The sequence below is a fragment of the Peromyscus californicus genome, unplaced genomic scaffold (assembly GCF_007827085.1).
Source record: "Peromyscus californicus insignis strain IS unplaced genomic scaffold, ASM782708v3 Scaffold_9__1_contigs__length_137607984, whole genome shotgun sequence".
Classification (NCBI taxonomy): domain Eukaryota; kingdom Metazoa; phylum Chordata; class Mammalia; order Rodentia; family Cricetidae; genus Peromyscus; species Peromyscus californicus.
In genome coordinates, this window is record NW_026294617.1 from 115,387,715 (window position 1) to 115,409,259 (window position 21,545).

Consider the following 21,545-nt stretch of genomic DNA (forward strand, 5'->3'; position numbering starts at 1 on the left):
GGCCAATCAGTGCCCTACCCCACCACAAGTAGGAACTGTTCTTGCGGTCTTCAGACCCCTGACATAGCAACCACAGTTGCTCAGCAGATGTCATGAACCAATCACTGAATGACTCCTGTATCAGTCAGGGTCTATACCCAATCACTTCAAGGAACACCTAACCACAGCTGGAATTCCACTAAGCAAGTTTAAAAGGAACTGCCTCACTCTTCCCTAGGGTGAATGCCACTTTGGGTGGACCCTAGCATGCTGGTTTTTCTGTCTTGAGAATAAAGCTGCTTTCTGCAATTGCATATCGGGTGTCTTCTGGTCATTTGGGACAATCTAAGTACCCTACACTGTGATTCTCGGGTTTCTGGCTGGAACAGGTAGATGGGCATTACTTCCCATCGACAGCGATGTAGAGAAGAAAGTACAAGATTAGTTTTAAATGAGCTGAGTTGTAAGCACTATGAGATACCCTAATACACACAGGTATCTAGTAGGTACTCTGCACTTCAAGCTTGGCATTTAGGAAAGCCACCTTGATTGGGGACAGAATTTGGTGGTCATCCTATAATTATTATATATAAGTTAGAAGTCAGAGTGTGAGTTAGTGTGAGTTGAGGGAAGGGCTTCGAACAGTATTGTGGAGAACGTCAACTCATAAGGTCTGTCTTCAGGAAATAAGCCTTGAAAAACAAAGAGAACAACAAAAACTCCCCGGCTACAAGCAGCATTTAGGATTGCTCTTAAAACGCGCCCGTTCTGCTCCCTCATTCCCTTCCTGCTAATTTTTCTCCCCGTGACCTATGGCCCCTGAAATCCCAGGAACACATCAGAAGCTGCTGGAACCGAAGCTGGGGCAGTTTGTTTCCAGGACGGCCTCTCTCTCTCCCTCTAGTGTTCCGAGTTATCAGGAGTCTCACAGCAGGAAGCAGCGTTGATGTATCCTGTACCCAGAAGCGCCAAGCACGAGTTAGGGGAGAGGGGACGACACGGAAGGCGTGGCTTGTCCTCCACGCGGTTCAGTGGCATTCCGGTTTCTTCACGTTATACTTCTCTCACTTCTAAGCCTTACCTACAACGACTGCACTAAAACTAGTCAGGGAAATTCCACAGAGATGCTCTGCAGCGACTCGGTCAGACCAGTCCGGAGCAAAAAGTTTCACCGGCTCTGGACAAAACCCCAGCCCTCTGCAGGGCAGCGCGGGAGCCAAAACTCAAGTCCTGCCCTTTCCGGTGTTAGGGCCCGCCCCTCTCAAGTCCCGCCCCTACGCACACGCCGTCTCTGCTTTAGAGCCCCGCCTCCCGCGCTCAGCCCCGCCTCCCACGCACGACCCGCCCATACCTGGGATCCGCTACACTAGTAGACGTGCAGCTTACGAACTTGCGGACATGGCGAACCAGGTATTGAAACGCGCGATGGGCCCGAGCAGAGGAAGGGAGCGCCCGGGTGGCACGTTGCCGCCAGCCTCGGGAGGCGAGCGCAGCCGCAGCGAGGGCAGGGAGGCTTTGTTTCGGCCCTGCGCTTGGAGAGCAGCTTTGCTTTCTGCTCTGCTCGGCCCGAGCCGGCTGGGGAGAGGCCCGTGCCCTTCACGCGGGATGGAGTAGCCTGCCCGCGTCGCAGTTGCAGGATGGCGGAGCTGGAGCACTGACCGTGCTCAAAACTACTAAGAAAAGTCAGGCTCTTCCTCCGGCCTTCGCTTGCCGTGTGCAGCACCGTGTACCTGTTTCTTTAAATCACGTTTTAGTGTTTATTGACTTTGAAGCCCATCTCCTGTAAACCCGGTGGCTTGCAACCTTTAGTCTGTCAACGTATTTCATAAGCATCAAGTGAAGTAACAAAACCCAACATTCCTCATTAGGCATGCTTCTGTGGTAAGGAAGGGTTGTGCTGGGTGTAATCGCTGTGGTAGCTCATTGCCTTAGATGCACGATGTAAATTGTATATGGAATTTTAAACTTTCCAGAAGCCACATTAAAAAGAACACATAAAATTAATTCCAATGGCATGTTTACCCAGCCTAATAGTCACAGCACTGTTTCAATATGTTGTCAGTATTTTTAAATTGAGATACTTTTACTCTTTTAAGCTTTCAAAATTTTACATTTATAATCGATCTCAGTTCACACTGACCTTTTTCTAGTGTTCAGTAGCCACACATGGCAAATCGCTAATGTGTTAGCTAACACAGAAGAGATGGTTATGGTATTTTTACATATCTCCCATTTGGATATTTCTTAGGATCCTTTCCACTGTGCAGTTTTACATTAAAGTGGTGTTTTATAAGCTATCCCAAGGAAAAGATTATTAGGATACATAGTAATAAACTTGTGGTTCCTTGACTTACTTGTCAAACCTACTGACAGGATCGGGGTGGAATTTTGTTGTTATTGTTGTTCTTAGCTTGGCTTGCCTTTTGTTGTGTTAGGGATCGAATCCAGGGCCTGTGCATTCGAGGCAAGTGCTCTGCCGTTGAGCTACATCCCTAACTTGGGACCTGTATTTATTTTTTCCTCTTTTTTTTTTTTCTTTTGACAAAGTCTCACTATGTGGCTCATGCTGGGCCAGAACTTTCTGTATGTGGGCCTCAGACTCACAGAGATCTTCCTTCCTCTCCCTCCCCAGTGCTGAGATTAAAGGTATGCACCTCCACACCCAGCAGGACCTGTATCTTAATCTGTTCTTTATACATTGTACAGTGTCATGAGTGTGTCAATTAAATGCTTTTTTTAAATAAATTTTTTAATGTGTATCTGTGTATGTTTATGTGCACCACATGCATGCAGAAGCTTGTGGAAGTCAGAAAAAGGCACAGGTCCTCTGGCACTGGAGTTACAAGTAAGGGTGGACATGTAGATACTGAACACTGAACCTAGCTAGAGCCCTCTGCAGGAGCAGCAAGCCATCTCTTCAGCCTTTCAAATATCTATGTGTCTGCATGTATATGCACGCGCGTTGTTGATGTTGTTGTTGTTGTTGTTGTTGTTGTTGTTGTTTGGTGGTGGTGGTGGTGGTGGTGGTGGTGGTGGTGGTGGTGTACTTTCCAGGGAGGGTTTGAGATGGGATCTTTCTGTGTAGCCCTGACTGTCCTGCAACTTGAAATGTAGACTAGGCTGGCCTCAAACTCACAGAGATCACCTGCCTCTAAGTGCTGGGACTAAAGGTTTGCATCACCATCCCTGGCCCTTCAAATATATTTTTTTAAGTATATTATTTATATGAAACCTAGAAAACAATTCACCATCTCATTCAGAGGTATACGTTTTTCTGTGAATGTGTTGTTCACTTTATTTAGTTTTACATGTATCCGAATCTGGAGTGTGTGAGTGTGTGTATGCGTGTTCAAATGTGGGCATGTGGAGTGCTAAAGATGACATCCGGAGTCCTCTTCAGTCGCTCTCCACCATATGTATTTAATCAGAGTCTTTCACTTGAACTCAGAGCTTGCCAGTACAGTTAGTCTAGCCAGCCAGCTTGCTCTGAGGATCCCCTCTCTACCATCTGAGTGCTGGAATTACAGACAGACCACTACATCCAAGTGTGCTGTGGAGTTGAGCTGCTCCACATGCTTGCACAGCAGGGCCTTTCCCCACTGAGCCATCTCCCCAGCCCTGGTACACTCCACATTAGCATTCATCGTTATCTGATTCGACCGTGAAGTAATTATTAATTTAGGAGGATAAACTGTTTACTCCCTTTTCCCCACTTCAGGTGATCAGATGCAAGGCTGCAGTCGCCTGGGAGGCCGGAAAGCCTCTCTCCATAGAGGAAATAGAAGTAGCACCTCCAAAGGCTCATGAAGTCCGAATTAAGGTAACGTTACAGCAAGGCACTGTGGGAAAAAGCTTACAGTTAGGTCTCCCCATAGAGGAGTGGGCTGAGGGCCGCAGAGGATTAACCCAAAGGGTGGTGTCGAGGAGACGGCATTGGAAGCCTTCCAGCTGCAGAATCAACCTCTCCATCATTTTGTATTTGCTCTCAGGCTAAGAAGCCAAGCCTCCGGATTAGTGGACTACCACGATAGGACTTTTATGGTTGGGTTTAAGGTGGCTTTATATGATCCTCTCCTTTCTGCTGATCCCATAACTCACAGTGTGGTGTAGTAGAGTCAAAGAATAGGCTTGGTCTTCAGTTTACTTCCAGAAAACTGGAAAAAGAGTTCTTGATTGATGAGAGCAATAAACAGATTGCCCTTGCCTAGAGAACTTTAAAAGACCCTGCCCCTGATGGACTGGGCCAGGGTTCAGTGGATTCATGAGTCCCCTGCGCCTTACCCTCTACTGTGGCTAAGAAAAGAAGTTACCCCTAGAGAGAGGCAGAAGACAGCATTCCGGAGAGACCTTTGGTTCTTTGACAGTTGTAAAACTTCGTTTTACCCTCTGCTCTGTACTTGTTTTGGGGAAAAGTTAATGTTTTAAAGTCATAACCATTACATGTGTTTTGCTCCTTAGCATTCTGAAACAATGTTGCTCTTCGAGGAAAAGAGTCACTGGTCTCTTGTACCATCATGACACTGCCAGACACACTGTGCACACTAGCCTGTGTCCCAAGGCTCACAAGTATCTGGTTGAGAAGCCCAAAACCTAATGCTTTTCAAGGCCCTTTTCAGCCAAGATCTAAGACTCTGAAATCTTAAAATACTTTGTGTATTTCTGTTCATGTTCAGAAGTTAAGCTGATTGGTGTTTTTGCCAGTAAAGACAGTTTGTCCTAAACTGAGATGGGTAATGTGGACACAGTGACAGCTTTCATCCCCAGGAAATTGGTGGCTTACAGCAAAGAATGAGTACATAGGACAGAAGCAGAAAAGCATAAATACAAACAAGATTTTGCATTTAATTGCTTTTTTTCTTTAATGTTTATGTTTATGTGCCTCTGTGAGTTTATATATGCCAAGTGCATGTAGGAACCTGAGGTGACCAGAGGGCATTGGAGCCCAGAGCGGTTGCAGGTAGTTGTGAGCTGCCTGATGTGGGTGCTGAAAACGAAAAACCAGATCATCTGTAAGAGCAGCAAGCACTCTTAATCACTGAGCCATCTTTCCAGCCCCAAGACACAATTATTAGAAGTCAGAGAAGTCCAATGAAAGGCTTGTTTGAGTAGAAATTGTGTATGTCAGCAAAAAAACTCCGTTCCACTAAAAGCTCTGAGTTTTGGCAGAGACCAGACAGACAGGTACCTCTCAGAAACAGTGTCTTCTTAGGCATCACATTCCCCCCAAGGTAGGAAGCCAGCAGTGAGATGGCCCTCGCTGTTCTGATCCTCTTTACTGAAGGCACGGTACGGTAAAGCCACCAGCTTTACCTCTGCTTGCTCACATACACCAGAAAGAAAATAGCTATGCCACACCTCCTTACATGTTAACACACCACCATTCTCATTACTGCCAAGAAGTCTGCCAGGTCTAAGAATTATAAACATGCTCGTTTTAGAGAAGTAAAATTATTAAAGACGTGTATCTAAAAAGCTGCAAAATGTGTTATCTCTAGCTGCACGTGCATACTTAGATGCTTTTTCTCTTAACATCCTGGTAGATCATTGCCACTGCTGTTTGCCACACCGATGCCTATACCCTGAGTGGAGCTGATCCTGAGGGGTGTTTCCCAGTGATCTTAGGACATGAAGGTGCTGGAATTGTGGAAAGCGTTGGTGAAGGGGTTACTAAGGTGAAGGCAGGTAAGGAAAGCATTTAATTCACTCATAATGATTTTGGCTTGTTTCTGTGAGGACATTACTGTCTAAATAACTATACAGCTATTTATTTATGAGCAGGTCATCACCTGAAAAGTTGTCACAGTTAATTTCACTTATCTTAGAAGGACAAGTATTTGGATGCATTTTTTCCTCTTTGATTTTTCAAGCAGCTGTTCATTTGAAGCTGTTTTAAGTACATTACCATAAAGCAGTTTTGGCAAGTTAAGCATGAATTTTTAGAGATGCATCAATGATTTGGTGTTTTTGAAACATACCATCCTCCTTATCCTCCAGTTATTTAGAGTTTCATTAAGATCAAAAACTTGGAAACGTACTTTTTTGTGCATGGCTGGCTAGTGTCTGGACCATGCTCTTTAGACAGCGTTTCTTTTTTTTTTTTTTTTTAATTTATCTTACAGTTTATTTATTTATTTAAAGATTTATTTACTTATTATGTATACAGTGTTCTGTTTGCATGTGTCCCTGCAGGCCAGAAGAGGGAGCCAGATCTCATTACAGATAGTTGTGAGCCACCATCTGGTTGCTGGGAATTGAACTCAGGACCTCTGGAAGAACAGTCAGTGTTCTTAACCTCTGAGCCATCTCTCCAGCCCTAGACAGCGTTTCTAAGCCTTGAGGTTGTTGACGGAAGTGAGAGGATTGCTGTGTTCACTTAGAACCAGCTGCGCCATTCAGGATAACAACCTCACATCTGTTTTCCAGGTGATACTGTCATCCCCCTGTACATCCCACAGTGTGGAGAATGCAAGTTTTGTCTGAATCCTAAAACAAACCTTTGCCAGAAGATAAGGTTAGTATCTTTTTTTAAATATATATATATAGCTCTTTTTAAAAAAATCTAATGTACATACGTGTACTATGTGTATGTCTGTTGCACATGCAGGGGCCACAGCAGGGCATCCAAGAGGCTCACGCCCCACCTTCATCTTCCTCCCTGTTGCATGACAAAACTCTTTTCCTGGAAAGGTGTAACACATATGTCTACCCCACCACAGACCAAAGTACAGATACTACCGAAGTCCAGCTTGGTGAAATGAACCATGAGTTTTTTTTTTTTTTTTTTTTTTTCGAGACAGGGTTTCTCTGTGTAGCTTTGCGCCTTTCCTGGTACTCGCTTTGGAGACCAGGCTGGCCTCGAACTCACAGAGATCCGCCTGGCTCTGCCTCCCGAGTGCTGGGATTAAAGGCGTGCGCCACCACCGCCCGGCGAACCATGAGTTTTATTGGGGGTTATTTATAGGAATATGGATGAGAGGTTACATACAGGAGCAGAAATACTCAAAGACAGTTGCATCACCAAAGTCCATCCTAGCATGTGTGACAGCTCACAGAAGCCGGGAACATGGGGCACACTGCACAGCCTGCAGGCAGCCCAACAAGTTACAGAGTGTCCTTTCCAGGTGCCTGTGCTGGTCTAAACCTCTTCCAGGACGCTGCTCTGGTCTGCGAGTCTTCTTTGCAGCTTGTCTGAAGGGGACTCCTAGCTTTTATTGCTTATTCTGGCAAGAAGGGGCCGAGTGAATCCGGCCAGTTTCAGGGACTTCCTGAAGCTCTTCTGAATTGTTTACCTTTCTGATTAAGGAGTTTCCTTGTAGAATGTCATGTTTCAGTTTCAGAGGGAACTATTACACAACTTCCCCACCGCATTCCTTTGAGAAAGGGTCTCAAACTGAAGCTCTCCATTCCAGCTGAGCTGCCTGGCCAGCAGCTCCTGGGGTGGCCTGACTCCATGCTTCCTCTCCCCCGCCCCCCCAGCACTAGGGTTACCAGCATATGGGGTCATGCCTTGTGTTGTACATGGATTCTACACTTTGAACTCAGATCTTCATGTTTACACAGTAAGTGCTTTTAACTGCTGAGCCATCTCCCCAGCCCTCTTTTAACATAGTCTTATAATAAGAGATCTTATTAACAGTAAGTATGTGCTAGAGAGATGGCTCAGTGGTCCAAAAGGCACTTGTTGTACAAGCTGCTCTTCCAGAAGACCCAGGTTTGATTCCTAACACCCACATGGTGGCTCACAGCCATCTGTCACTCCAGTTCCAGGGAACTGATACCCTCTTCTGGCCTCAGGGTACAAGGCACACACATGGTACACATACATACATACATACATACATATATACATACATGCGAAAGACCTATACACGCAAGAAAAATAATAGATCACAGCAAGTAATTGTGTGGTGATTTATATAGTGCTTTTTACGGGAGTTACTTAATTCTGTCTTTTAAAGAGGCCTCACTGTCAGCGTTACTAAGCATTTTTCAAGGATGAGAAAATCATGGCCTAGCAATCTCCAAGTTTGCCCAGTTTCACCAGGCATTAAGATATAAAACAGGAGCTTGTTTCCAGGCGTGGTGGCCCACAACTGTAATCTCAACACTCAGGAAATGGAGGCAGGAGGGTCACAGTCCAGACTACGGATGTATGGTCTTGTTTGAAAGAGCCAAAGAAGGGTGGTGGGGATAGGGGAGTCAGAGTTTTCTAAATACATTCCCTTCCTGTAACAGCCAGCTAAATTTGCAAGGAAAAACATGATTTTTAAAGTGAAATGAAGTCTTTTTTATGAGCTATTTTATTGCCCATTAAATCAAAGTAATAAAAATTACCACAGAAGGGTTGTGTGAAGCCTACAGGAGATAAGAAGCCCCTTGACACAGAAAGGGCAGTTCTGTTGTGAGGTATGGCTTGCCACTTGAGGACCCTTTGAGACCATTTCGATCTTGTTTGTTGCCCTTTTTTACTGAGGTAGACCATACATCAGTACACTACTCATGGTACACAGACTGTAAATGTGCAGCCCAGTAAATGTTTACCTGTATACCTACCTGCTGGGTAGACCCTTCTCCCAGGTACAGATAGAGATCTCTGCAAGCACTGTGCTCTGTGCTCCTCATGTCCCTTCCAAACGAATACCTGACTCATGCAGAAGACACCACTGTCCTGGTAGCTTTCCCTGTAGGGCTTTGTGTAGTTGGATCACGAGGCATGTGCTGTCAGGTTTCTTCTATTTGTGTCTCTGAGCAGTGTCCACGTTTCTGTGTGCATGTCTCCTTTTGTGTTGTTCTGTCATACTCCACTCCAAATACCTAGCTCCCCCTAGGTCATACCAAGGGGAGCTGTTAAAATTAGCGCCGCATTCTTACCGGTTTTTTGTTGGGTATGTATGCTACTTTCTCAAGGTGGATTCCTGTGATTTGATTGGCTAAGTTGTGAGAAGCACACACACAGCTTTCCAAAGTGAATGGAAGAGTTTATACTCCTACAACAATGTGTAGAAGACCTGTTTTCTCCTCATTTGTGTATTTATTCGTGTATAAATTTCAAACTATTTATCTGAGTGTCTATCAGGTTATTGTATGTATTAGAAATGACAAATGTTGCAGCTGAGAAGATGGCTCAGATGGGAAATTTTAGATCCCTAGAAACCACATCGGAGCCAGCTGCAGCAGCACAAGAGTGTAGTCCCACACGCCCTTAGGGAGATGGAAGGAGACAGGACAGTCAGAAGATGAGCTATCTAACTGACACAGTAGCAAAGAGACCCTGTCTCAGACAGGGTGGGGGGACTAAGAGCAGCACCGTAAGGTTGCCCTCTGACCTACACACATGCAGTGAACCCTCACACCATTGGACACAGTGTTAATGCTTTTCATGCCACACATTCAGAGTTTTGTAGCAGTAATCCACAAGGAAGACGCTGCTGCTTCTCCACACTGCAATGAGGCACCAGAAGCAACACTTCGTCAAGTGGCTCAGGGCCATCAGCATCTGACTGGGCCTGTGCTCCTAAGCAAATGCTCGTTCCCCATCTCTTGTGAGATAAATGAGGTTAGGGAGTTGTTTTGGGGGCATTTTGCTTGCTTGTTTTTCCCCCTAGTGTAACATGAATCTTAAAAGGTCTTATTAATAAAAACTAACCCAGAGCCAGGTATTGAGGTGAATACTGGAAGATCAGAGAGACAGAACACAAACCACAGCTTCTTCACCTCACCAACTTCTCCGCTGATCCTGTTTCCTTGAGCTGGAGCTTCTGAGTCCTTACCTGAATAAATCTAAATGCTACTAAAAGCTTAACCAGGCTCTAGTTCCTGGTCCTCAAGCCTTATATACCTTTCTGCTTCCTGCCATCACTTCCTGGGATTAAAGGCGTGTGTCACCATGCCTGGCTGTTTCCAGTGTGGCTTTGAACTCTGAGATCCAGACGATCTCTGCCTTTGGATGCTAGGACTAAAGATGTGTGTGCCACCATTTTCTGGCCTCTATATCTAGTGGCTGTAGAAGTAACCGTCTTATTAAATCAGAAACACAGAGCCAATGCAAAGATGAAAGCCCAAGAGGTCAGAGCTAAGAGCCTTACCCTTCACTGCTGCAGCTATCCTCTTCAGCCAAGAGACCTACTTCCTGTGTGTTTGTCTTTATATAGACTTTCTGTTCTGCCTTCTCATTGGTTGTAAACCCAACCACATGACCTCCTCGTCACTGCCCGTCTGTACAGACCTCCAGGTCTTCTATGGTTGGTATTGAGATTAAAGGTGTGTGTCTCCAGTGCTGGCTGTATCCTTGAACACACAGAGATCCGCCTAGCTCTGCCTCCCAAGAGCTGGGATTAAAGGTGTGCGCCACCAACACCCGGCTCTGCTATGGCTTGCTATTAGCTCTGACCCCCAGGCAACTTTATTTTAATTAACATACAAATAAAATCACATTTCAGTACAAATAAAATATCACCATAAGTGGCTGTTCTGTTCTCTGACCCCAGATAAGTTTATTAAGGTACACAATATATTGGGGAACACAATATCATCACACCCTAGTGATAATTAACCACAGTCAAAGAGAAAGGCCAGGCATGGTGGTGCACATCTTTAATCTCAGTACTCAAGAGGTAGAGTCAGGTGGATCTCTCAGTTTGAGACCATTCTGGTCTACATATCACCCTGAAGGCCAACCAGGGCTACATAGTGAAGCCCTGTCTCAAGAAGAGGTGGGGTAGAATTCAAATCCTTGAGAAATATTATCCTGTTGAAGCTCTATGGAGATGCCTTTGTTTTTTACAAGATGAGTTAGATAATTGTTTAGAATCTCTTCTTGTATAAATTTTAGTTTGGGCTTCATCATTTATGAAGCCTTATTTGCTTGTAAGTTTTTATAGAATTTTAAAATAATGTCACAGAAGTTGAACCTGTAAAAATCAGTTCTGTTCTGATAGCACAACTTAACTGAGATAGAACATAGGTGGATATAGTGCTTATGGTATGCAGATCCCAGAAGGATACCGAAGCTGAGTACGATCAGTCTTTGTAAGTTTATCTAGTAAGGTTTTGTTGGAATGTGGAAAGTTGTTAATGAATACATTAGAGTGGCGGTTCTCAACCTGTGGGTCACAACCCCTTTAGGGGGTCAAATGACCCTTTCATAGTGGTCACACATCAGATATCTTAAATATTAGATATTTACATTATGATTCATAACAGTAGCAAAATTACAGTTTTGAAGTAGCAGCAAAGTAATTTTAGGGTTGGGGGTCACCACAACATTAAAGGGTGACAGCATTAGGAAGGTTGAGAACCACTGCATTCAAAGTTAGGAGTTTTTGACTTAGTATACTTTTCTGAGTATTTGCTGGTATTATTTTTAAACTGACTTTTTTTTCTCGAGAGTTAAGGAAATGAGTCTACCCTTCCATTTTCCTTTTCCCTTCTTCTCTAGAGTCACTCAGGGGAAAGGACTAATGCCAGACGGCACTAGCAGATTTACCTGCAAAGGGAAGTCTGTTTTTCATTTCATGGGAACCAGCACATTTTCTGAGTACACAGTTGTGGCTGACATCTCCATTGCTAAAATTGATCCTGCAGCGCCTTTGGATAAAGTCTGCCTTCTTGGTTGTGGCATCTCAACCGGCTACGGTGCTGCTGTGAACACGGCCAAGGTAAGAGACTGGCCTGGGCTTCAGCTTCTGCCTTAATTCAGTCCAGTGCGACATGGCTGGAACAGTGACTGTCCTGTGAGGCCGTGACTCTTGGCTTGCTGCTTACAGACTGTCTTTGGTGATAGGTGGAGCCTGGTTCTACCTGTGCCGTCTTCGGCCTGGGAGGAGTTGGATTGGCAGTGATCATGGGCTGTAAAGTGGCTGGTGCATCCCGAATCATTGGCATCGACATCAATAAAGATAAATTCGCAAAGGCTAAAGAGTTTGGAGCCTCTGAATGTATTAACCCCCAAGATTTCACTAAACCCATGCAGGAAGTACTCATTGAGATGACAGATGGGGGAGTAGACTACTCCTTTGAGTGTATTGGCAATGTGAAGGTCATGGTGAGTATTTGTGTATCTCCATTCTTTTCTGCTTATAATACTTTTTAAAATGCAGTTTCCTTAAGATTAAAGGTGATTTTGTTTTGGAAGGAACAGCTTTGATAGGAATTAATTCTAAAGAAAGCGAAGGATGGTAATAGCTTCTCAACTACTTGGAACTATTTGAGTGGGAAGTGATAGAAGGGATCAGGGAAAGATGAACAAAACAATGTTTCTTTGCCTCTGACTGCATGGAATGAAAAGCTGAATAGTGTGGAGAGCACAAGCTTTGGAATTGGATGTGCACACACATCCTTACATGGTGACCTGAGTAAAGGATGCAGATTCTAACAGACGTAGGTAACATTAAATAGTGAGTGTCTTACAGTTACTTTTGACAGCTTCTTGCACTGAAATCTTGAATTTAAAAAAAAAAATTTTTTTAGATTTATGTGTCTGAATGTTTTGCCTTTGTGTACATAATGTACACCACACATGTGCCTGGTGCCCACAAAATCAGAAGAGGTCATTGGATCCTCAAGAATTGGAGTTAGGGATGGTTGTGAGCCACCTTGTGGGTACCAGGATCTGAAACCTGGTCCTCTGTACCGCTGAGCTCTCTCTCCAGCACTACAATCTTTAATTTTGAGTTGGGGTTTACTTTTATTTTTAAACTGATACCTAGAAGCATAAAACTTGCACATTGCTGGATTACCAGGTAACAATCAATCCTTTGTGTACTGTTTACACTTGCCTAAATGGGGGAAACCTTCAAGATTGTCTAGCTTTGTCAAGTATGAATAGCAGCTGCAGACACTTGGGCTGTGCTACGGCAAACACGTGGCTGCTCCATTCTTGTTTGGGTCAGAGTCCCCCAGCTCTACCTGATCCATTTCATCATTCTCTTCCTTTCTCTTAGGAAGAAGTTTTTTTGGCACAGAGAGTTTATGAGGAGAGAAGACGTACGTCATTCTTAGGAATCTTAGCTTTAACTTGATGATGAGGTCTTTCCATATGGTATTGGCATGTTTCATGATGTGTTGGGATGTCTTCAATTAGCTCACCTTCTATGTCTCCTCAGTGGCTGACAGTCTGTCTTGGATGAGGTGATGAGTGTGACTTGGTTGTGAAGAGTAGGTATTGGCTTTTGGAAGCTGTATTGGTGGTACATATAAAAGGTTTTCTCATCAAATAAAAACAACATGGTCCCTCTAATCTAACAGTATCCCCTGGCTCAATCCTGGGCTTTTTTTCCTACACCAGACGGTATTATCTTCTAGCCATAGTTCATTTTCAAGATGAACTTGTAGAATCTGCCCTTGAACCATCTCTCCTCCATTGCAGCTCAGTCTGTCTTTGGGACCAAGCTGTCCCCCGTGACCCTGGCACTTCATGCACACAGACTGAATTTGCTGAGCCCGTCCCTGTCCTAGCTTTTGAGTACTGATTTTCATCACAGGGCCTGAGCACTTGAGGTTACACTCCCAACAGCTCCTTTCTTACCTCTTTGGCCTTCACATTGTCACAGACACTTGCAGAGCCTTTTTTTTTTTCTTTTGGACCTTCTCCAAGGACACTGAGAGCTGATGTACACTTCCATCTCTCTCCTCTCTCCTCCTCCTCCAGAAACCATCACCCATGTCGGAACCACAGTCCCCACCTGCACCATTCTCAATTACCTGCTCTTCTCCCTTGTCATGTAATTCCCTGCTGTTGGAATCAGACTCTCAGAGGCTTGAGAAATCTGTTTAAGCCTTTCTCTCTCATTTGGATTCTCTACTGGCCTTTTTTAGCTCTTCCTAGGTAACATTGGGTTTGACTACCCCCCTCCACCCCAAGAAAAAAACAATCACAATAAATGGTTTCCTTACCCACTTTCTACAGCTAATGAGAAAGCTGAGGCCAGAAGGGTGGACAGCTCCTGCTCCTCCTCCTCCTCCTTTCATGGAGAATTCTAGAAAGTTCCTTTGTAACCTTCCTGATTACTGTCATTCTCACTCGAGTGAGGTGATGTGTTGTGGTTTTGAGTCTCAGGAGTGACTAGTGATGTTGAACATTTTTTCAGCTATCTGTTTGCCCTCTGTGTCTGCTTTGGAGAAATGTCTTTTTACATCCCTGGCCCTGGTTGTTTGGCTCTTTGTTGTTGGAGTTTAGGGGTTTCTTGTCATTTTACAAATGATCTGTGTGCACTCTGGTGTTCTCTGCCGTGCAGAAGTCTTTATTTGCTCAATCTGTTTGTTTCTGCTTTCACTTCCTGTGTTGTTTGAAATCTTACCCAAAAAGGTTCCCTGTTCCAGTGTCTGTATTTCTCTTATGTTTTCTTCTAGTACTTTGAAAGTCTCAGGTCTTAAATTTAAGTCCATTTGTAGTGGGTTTTTTTTATAACTTATGAGAGAGAAGCAGTCTAGATTCATTCATTTTCATTGTGGATATAGGATATAAAGTTTAAAAAGAAAAGGAAATTTGTCCCATTTAATACTCAGGTTAATTTTTAAAGATACTTGTAAAAAGTGTGGGGATTTGTTGCCATTTTTAAACGGCTCTGTCACCCTTCCTCCGCTGGAAGTTTCTGGGTAAGAGGGCATTCTCTGCAGTTCACAGACACCTGTGATCCATCTTATTATCTCTGTGCTTGCAGAGAGCAGCCCTTGAGGCAGCCCACAAAGGCTGGGGAGTCAGTGTGGTGGTTGGCGTAGCTGCTGCTGGTGAAGAAATCGCCACTCGTCCCTTCCAGCTGGTGACAGGCCGCACGTGGAAAGGCACTGCCTTTGGAGGTAATGCAGTGGAGAAGTAGATTTTCTCTACTCTGTTTCCATTGGTGTAATTTAAATCCCAGTCTCATTGTCTTGTATGAACACAAATCATCACACGTTTTAGTTCCATCATGAATTGTTTGTGGGAGACTTGAAAAGAAGGCTTTCAGAATCAATCAGTGTTGGCTGCTGGTGCTGGGGAGGCATTCGGCTTCTGAAGTAAACAGAACCAAATGATACACACTTGTGAAAGGAGGGCAAGAGCAAGGTGGAGCGGCCTTTAACCCCAGTACTTGGGAGGCAGAGGCAGGTGCAAGGCCAGCCTGGTGGACATAGTGAGTCCCAGGACAGCCAGAGCTACACAGTGTGAGGCCTTGTCTCAAAAAAAGGTAAGACCCAAAAGAATGAGAGAGCAAGAATTAATTGAGCAAGAGAGAATGCAGCCATCATTGGGTGTGATCAGACTCCTTTCTGAATAACACTGGTTTCTGTAGTAACCAATACTGAGTCCTAAACGAAAACATTGACAAAACTTTTTAGCAAACTAAAAGCTATCAAACTGATCATTTTCCCCTGGTGTAATCATTGTTTAGTCATTTGGCAGTATCTAACTACAGGTAGAAGATTGGAGAAAGAGTCTTTTGTGGTGCTCAGCTGGGGAGAAGATACCAAAACATGTCTCACAACTATTGTGAATGAATGACCTCCGTAGTTCTTACAGGCTTTCAAAAAACTAAATAACCAAACCTATCCTATCATCCTTATTGGGCGGAAAATATCCCAGACATTTTGAATGATCTGTTGAAGAGAATGTGTCAAGATCCCAGACTGTGTATTGAACCAACTTTTTTGAAACCCACAATAAAAGCCTTGGAAAGTAAATGCTAAAATGAGGGCATGACCAAAATTTTCTTCTTTATGACTATACTGTTTACCTTAGGAGATGTCAGTCTGACTAAATAGTTTCTAGTATCTTGGAACTATTTAACTGGCACATGCTCCTGGGGGCACCATATTCCAGGAGCTGGATTTGAAAGGGCCTTTGAAGCCAGAGTTACACGTACTAGCTAGGCAAGTGCTCTCCGGCAGAATTATAAGCTGTTTGTTTTTGAGGCAGAGTTGACTAGGCTTGAACTTACAATCCTTCCTGCCTCAGCCTCCACTGTAACTAACTTTTCAGGTCTGTGTCATCAGGCCCAGTGTTTAGTAGCCCTAATATAGGAAAAGAACAATTAACTCTAAGTGTGTACTTTTTCACAGCTACGGATGTGTCTAATTCTTCCTCCACTTCACACCAGTTATAGGATGTTTCATTTCCCCTTGAATTCTACTTAACCTCTTAACTGTATCAGTGTCACCCAGGAAAGGAACATGACTAATTAGGTACACCATAGAAACTTGTCGCATAAATTTATCCTTAAGAGGGGCTAGAGAGATGGCTCAGCAGTTAAGAGCACTAGCTGCTCTTCTAGAGGACCCGGGTTCAATTCCCAGCACCCACATGGCAGTTCACAACTCCAGTTCCAGAGGGTCTGACACCTTCACACCAATGTACATAAAATAAAGTTAAACAAATTATTTTTTTTAATTTATCCTTAAGAATGTGATTTCTTTTAGGCTGGAAGAGTGTAGAGAGTGTCCCAAAGCTGGTGTCTGAATATATGTCCAAAAAGATAAAAGTTGACGAATTTGTGACTGACAATCTACCCTTCGACCAAATTAACAAAGCCTTCGACCTGCTGCACTCGGGGAAAAGGTGAGCTTTCAACTCAGCTGTATAATACAGAAGTAGTGATGACCTGATACCTAAAGAGGGAGAGAGGATCAAAACAAATAGAATATCAGTGGTCTAAAAATTCACCATTCAGGGCTCAGAGGGAGAAAGTGCCTGCTGCCAAGCCTGATGGCTCAAGTTCAATCCCCAGGACCCATATGGTAGAAAAAGAGAACTGCCCTCCACACACATGCCATGAGGCATACATACACGTACATACACATGGAATAAATAAATGTAATTTTTTTAGTTCATCTTTCAAATTTTATTCTTCTTGCTCTCACAGCATTCGAACTGTTCTAAAGGTGTAAGTTCAGAAGAGAACACTGTCCATCCTGTACTTTTTTCCTGTGATAAGAACAGACTGACAGACCTGCAAGCCTCTTAGACTTCAGAAACTACTAGAAGGAATGTGTGTAATCATGGCTCTAATCAAGGACAAGGCAAATAATCGCAAGTCAGTTTTTTTAATTCTTCACATAAATAATTGCTGCTCATCAAGAAATGCTTTTACATAATAAAAATACTTTCTGCATTTGTGTATAAGTTGTAATCTTGTCGTCTCTCTGCCCAGTACAGTGTCTAGAAACAGTGTTGACCCAAAAGAAAGGCTGATTTTTAATTCATCCACATGAGTTTAGTTAACAAGCCAAGATTAGAGTATTTGTCAGCAAATACCTTTTAGGAATGTATACTACAAAGCATTCAATAAACTTTTGTTAAGTTTTATTAAGGCAGATATTTTAATAATAAATGCATAGTACTGTCTTGACAGCAACCAAGTGGCCAAGTGAACTCAGCTCTGCCCACTCCATAGGGCTTCTTTTGGTAGAATTTTGAGAACAAACAGTGCAGTATACTCTGTCAACTGCACCCTGACAGTTCCATGTGTGAGGTAAATATTGCAAATAAAGGGCATGCAGAAAGCACCAGAGGATTACCTCCTGCTTAAATGTATACTCAACTGCTCCCAAACAGCCCAAAATGAGGCCATGCTGTGATCACTGCAGAACAGTGTGCAGGAGCATGACTTGTCTTCTCATTCAGAGCTCATATACTGATTTAAGTTTAAACAGAACCTGAATTAACTGGTGACCTACCTAGCTACTGATGATGCAAATTTACTTCACAGTCACATTGTCGTATAAGATGTTGCTAAGCCCTGATATCAGTGCACAAAGGTATAATTTGTCCCCCTAGCCACACAGTTCAAATCAGATCCCTAGTGTCTTGGTCATTGCTTCTCTGAAAATGGCATCTTTGGCTTGTTTGTTATTGAGAGTTGGGTGGGGAAGGTGAACAATAGAACCTCATTACTCAAGAAAAAAGTAAGTTTACCAAGTAAAAGCTTTACCCGTTGCTGCAAGCCGCAGAAATATGAAGTAGGAATTCAGCTGATATCGGCAAAGCTGGAAGAATCAAGAACTTTTCCAGAGGGAAGCCAGAACTCAAGGAGTATCGGTGATACTGTTTTTGTTTTTGTTTTTGTTTTTTATTTACTGTCCGTTTAATTCACTGTCCTGCAGTGAATTTCTTGTGTGCTATTGTAGCTTTCCCATTTGATTATTTTCCCAAGAACTTCCAACAGTGTGAATGATCATTTACTGAGCACAACTTCCCATATACTATTGGGGTATTTTGAATAACATTCCTCAGTGGTGTTTATTTATTAGCAAACATCTGGACAGGGCTATTCTCCAGACAAAAGTATTTCATCTGAGATACTTCTCCTACATCCAAGGACAGACTCCAGATAGATAAGCATTAGCTCATCTCACCTACAGATAAGAGAAAATAACCACTAACAATTAAATCAACTCCTTACCTTCACCCTGGTTTATTAACACAAGACCCTAATTTAAGAGATTTACTGCTTACAATTCTGGGATGGTGTTTTGGCCATCTGCTAGTTACTGAGATAAGGTAAATATTCCCACTGACCCAAGGAGACAATGGACAAGGCCAGGCAGATGATAGGTGCCAAGCTTCATTTCTTGTGTGAATTATTAAGCTTTTGCCCTCCCTCTTTTATCTCAGCCCAGGTGCTATACCAAGTTCTAAAGATTCCCTCTTAGCAATTAATTCAGAGCGAAAGTGCTTTTACTAACCAAATACTACACATTGTGACGCATTTTGCCTAGCAACTGAGTAAACTTCCCCTGCCCTACCAGAAAGCCACATAGCCAGAGAATTGCTGATTGTATGTGTATATAAACTGGAAACTAGAGACTTGGGGGAGAACAAAGATGGAAAGAACTAAGATAGAACAGTGAGAAAACAGAAGGGACAGAGAGGAGCTAAGTATGAAAACACAAAAGAAGCTGTGTAGATAGAATTGACTTAGAAGAATAAAGTGAATGGGCTATAGAGCTCGGTATGCTTAGATTCTTTTGATATCCCTCAGATTAATTTCTTTGCCGCCACTAGTAGTGTCTACTCTGGACCCTGGGAGAAATCTGCACTGGCAGGTACTGGTGGGGAATTTGTTAACCCATCTTTTTTTTTTTTTTTAAGCTGTACAGAGGGATTTCTCAACCCTCTTCACAGAAGTTTCAGTAGATGGCAATTACCAGATCCTCAACTGGTCAACATGCAGAGAATAACTGGATTGCTCAACCCTAAATGAGATGTGTTTATCACACCCCTCTCCAAGGCTCAGATCTTTGTGGAAGAGGGGGTAGAAAGACTGTAAGAGCCATGGGTAGTAGGTGATTTCAAGCAAACTTTTCCAGATACAACCTAGAAGCTGCACATAGGAACTCATAGTTTGTGACAACGCACACAAGAACTGCATGTGATCAAGTCAAGAGTCCCAGCATGAAGACAGGAGAGAACACAAAATGCCATCACTAACTGAGGAGCTCTTAGGGAGCAACCCCTGGGGTCACATTCTAGGGCAGGCCTCCACTCTGAGCAGTTGGGCAACACAAATTGGACTCAATGAGTTTAAAGTGGAAGAAAACACAAAGTTGGGTGGGTAGGAAGATGAAGGTGGATCTGGGAGGAGGTGGGAGGGTGGGGGATATGATCCAAAATATATTGTATAAAATTCTCAATAAAAAATTTAAGAATCTAGCCTGGCAGTGATGGCATGTGCCTTTAATCCCAGCAGAGGAAGGCAGATCTCTGAGTCAGAGCAAGTTCCAGGACAGCCAAGGCTACACAAAGCCTGTCTCCAACCTGCCCTGACCCTTTCAACAAAAGAATCTATGAGCTGATAGTGATATTCTTTGTAATATGTCAGTATAAATAGAATACTAGATTTGGGAAATCAAACTTGCAGGGCAAATACAAGGAAATGGTGGATTTAGGAAAGAATATCAATGAATGCTAAAATCAGTGTGTGAACATGATATCCATATTGCCTCAAGTAGCTCCCAATCTACTTGTTTAAAAAATTCACAAGGATGGGAACAGACACGAAGTGATCAAGCACATTGGAATACTATGACAACTCACGGGCCATAATGAATGCAATGTGATGTCTATGAAGTCTGTCAAAATATTTCTCCTCAGCATATCCTCATGAGAATTAGACTTTTATATGCAACTGACACAATTTTTCTAGTGTTAATTTCTTAAAACCCTAAAAGGGGAGTTTTTCTAGAACGAAGAGAAGCACTGCTCCATAACAGGGTGGGGTGCACAGAAGAACCTTGGGGGAAACTGAGTCTGTATATAATTTATTATGCAACAATGTTAAAACTTCGTTGGTATAACAATTACATTCTGATCATTCTTTCCTGGGGTGTGGGTACTTACTGAGAATTAAACTGCAAAGCCTCGTGTGCTAGTTGAGCACTCTATATCTATACTCCTGGAACAAACACCCTTAAAGAAATATGTGTTGAAGTAGTAACAGGCCAAGTATAATACCCTTTTCTTGTGTACAAAGCCCTGGGTTCAATCCCAGGACCAAGTATATAAAGTAGACAGATATATGAAGCAAAAGTGGCAAAATTTCTACAGTTGGACATAGGTAACGAATATTTCACTCCACTATACTTTGAACTTTCCTATAAAATTTTCAAAACATGAGATTTTATTTTCTGTAAGATGTGTGTGTAGAAGTACACAGCTACACTGAGACTAAAGAAAATAGGAATCCCTCTCTACCACTCTGCTTTGTTCCTTTGAGGCAGCATCTCACTGAGCCTGGAGCCCCTGGTTTTGAGGTATGCTGGCAGTCAGCAAACCCCAGCAATCTCCCTTACTACTGGGATTACAGGCATGTGTGGGGACACACCTGGCTTTGACAAGGGTGCTGGGATCACAACTCTGGTGCTCACAACTGTGCATCAAGCCAGTACACTTCAACTACTAAGCCATCTCTCTAGTCCAAGAATAAACATTTTAAAGATAGAGCTCATTTACATACACCATGGGTGTGTATCTACTTTTGTAGAGCATTCTGTTGTCCATTTCAACCAAACCAGAAGTGATTTAGAAGACAGTAAGAAGAACAAGAGCAAATCCCCAGCCTTCTTGTCTATAATTTAAAACACATGGGAGACAAGCATTATACATGCCGGTGAAGGAGTTCTAAACTGCTTATCCACAAAAAGTACAAAACAAAGGAATGTGATCATTTATTTTCATTAATAACTGGATTTGGAGTCACCTAGAAGACACACGGGAGTGTCTGGAGTGCTTCCATAGAGTTTTAACTGAGGAGAGAAGACCCATGCTGAATGTAAATGGCAACATCATATGGGCTAAGGTACTGGAATAAACACAAAGAGGAAAAGGAAGAAGCAAGCCAAGCACCAGCATAATCTCATCTGCTTCCTGAGGACACAAGCTTGATGCTCTACCAGGACACCATTCTGCTATGAAATGGTCTTCCTGTATGCTGTGAATATATGCTGCTACCACTGGTTAATAAAGAAGCTGCTTTGACCTATGGCAAGACAGGAGACAGCCAGGCGGGAAATCCAAGAGAGATACAGGGAAAAGAAAGGCGGAGTCAGAGGAGACGCTGCAAGCCACCACCTGAGACACAAGATGTAATGGAACT

The 21,545-nt window shown here is 43.2% G+C and overlaps 1 protein-coding gene across 1 annotated transcript; it reads left to right on the top strand.

The window, feature by feature from the left end:
- The first annotated feature begins 1,264 nt into the window (after positions 1–1,264).
- Positions 1,265–17,063, top strand: LOC128105081 (alcohol dehydrogenase class-3). Its single transcript, XM_052729927.1, has 9 exons — positions 1,265–1,389; positions 3,698–3,799; positions 5,520–5,661; positions 6,403–6,490; positions 11,417–11,636; positions 11,762–12,022; positions 14,640–14,775; positions 16,372–16,510; positions 16,815–17,063. Exons 1-9 carry the CDS (start codon positions 1,378–1,380, stop codon positions 16,837–16,839), a joined length of 1,125 nt encoding a protein of 374 aa, XP_052585887.1. The 5' UTR covers positions 1,265–1,377; the 3' UTR covers positions 16,840–17,063.
- Positions 17,064–21,545: the final 4,482 nt, after the last annotated feature.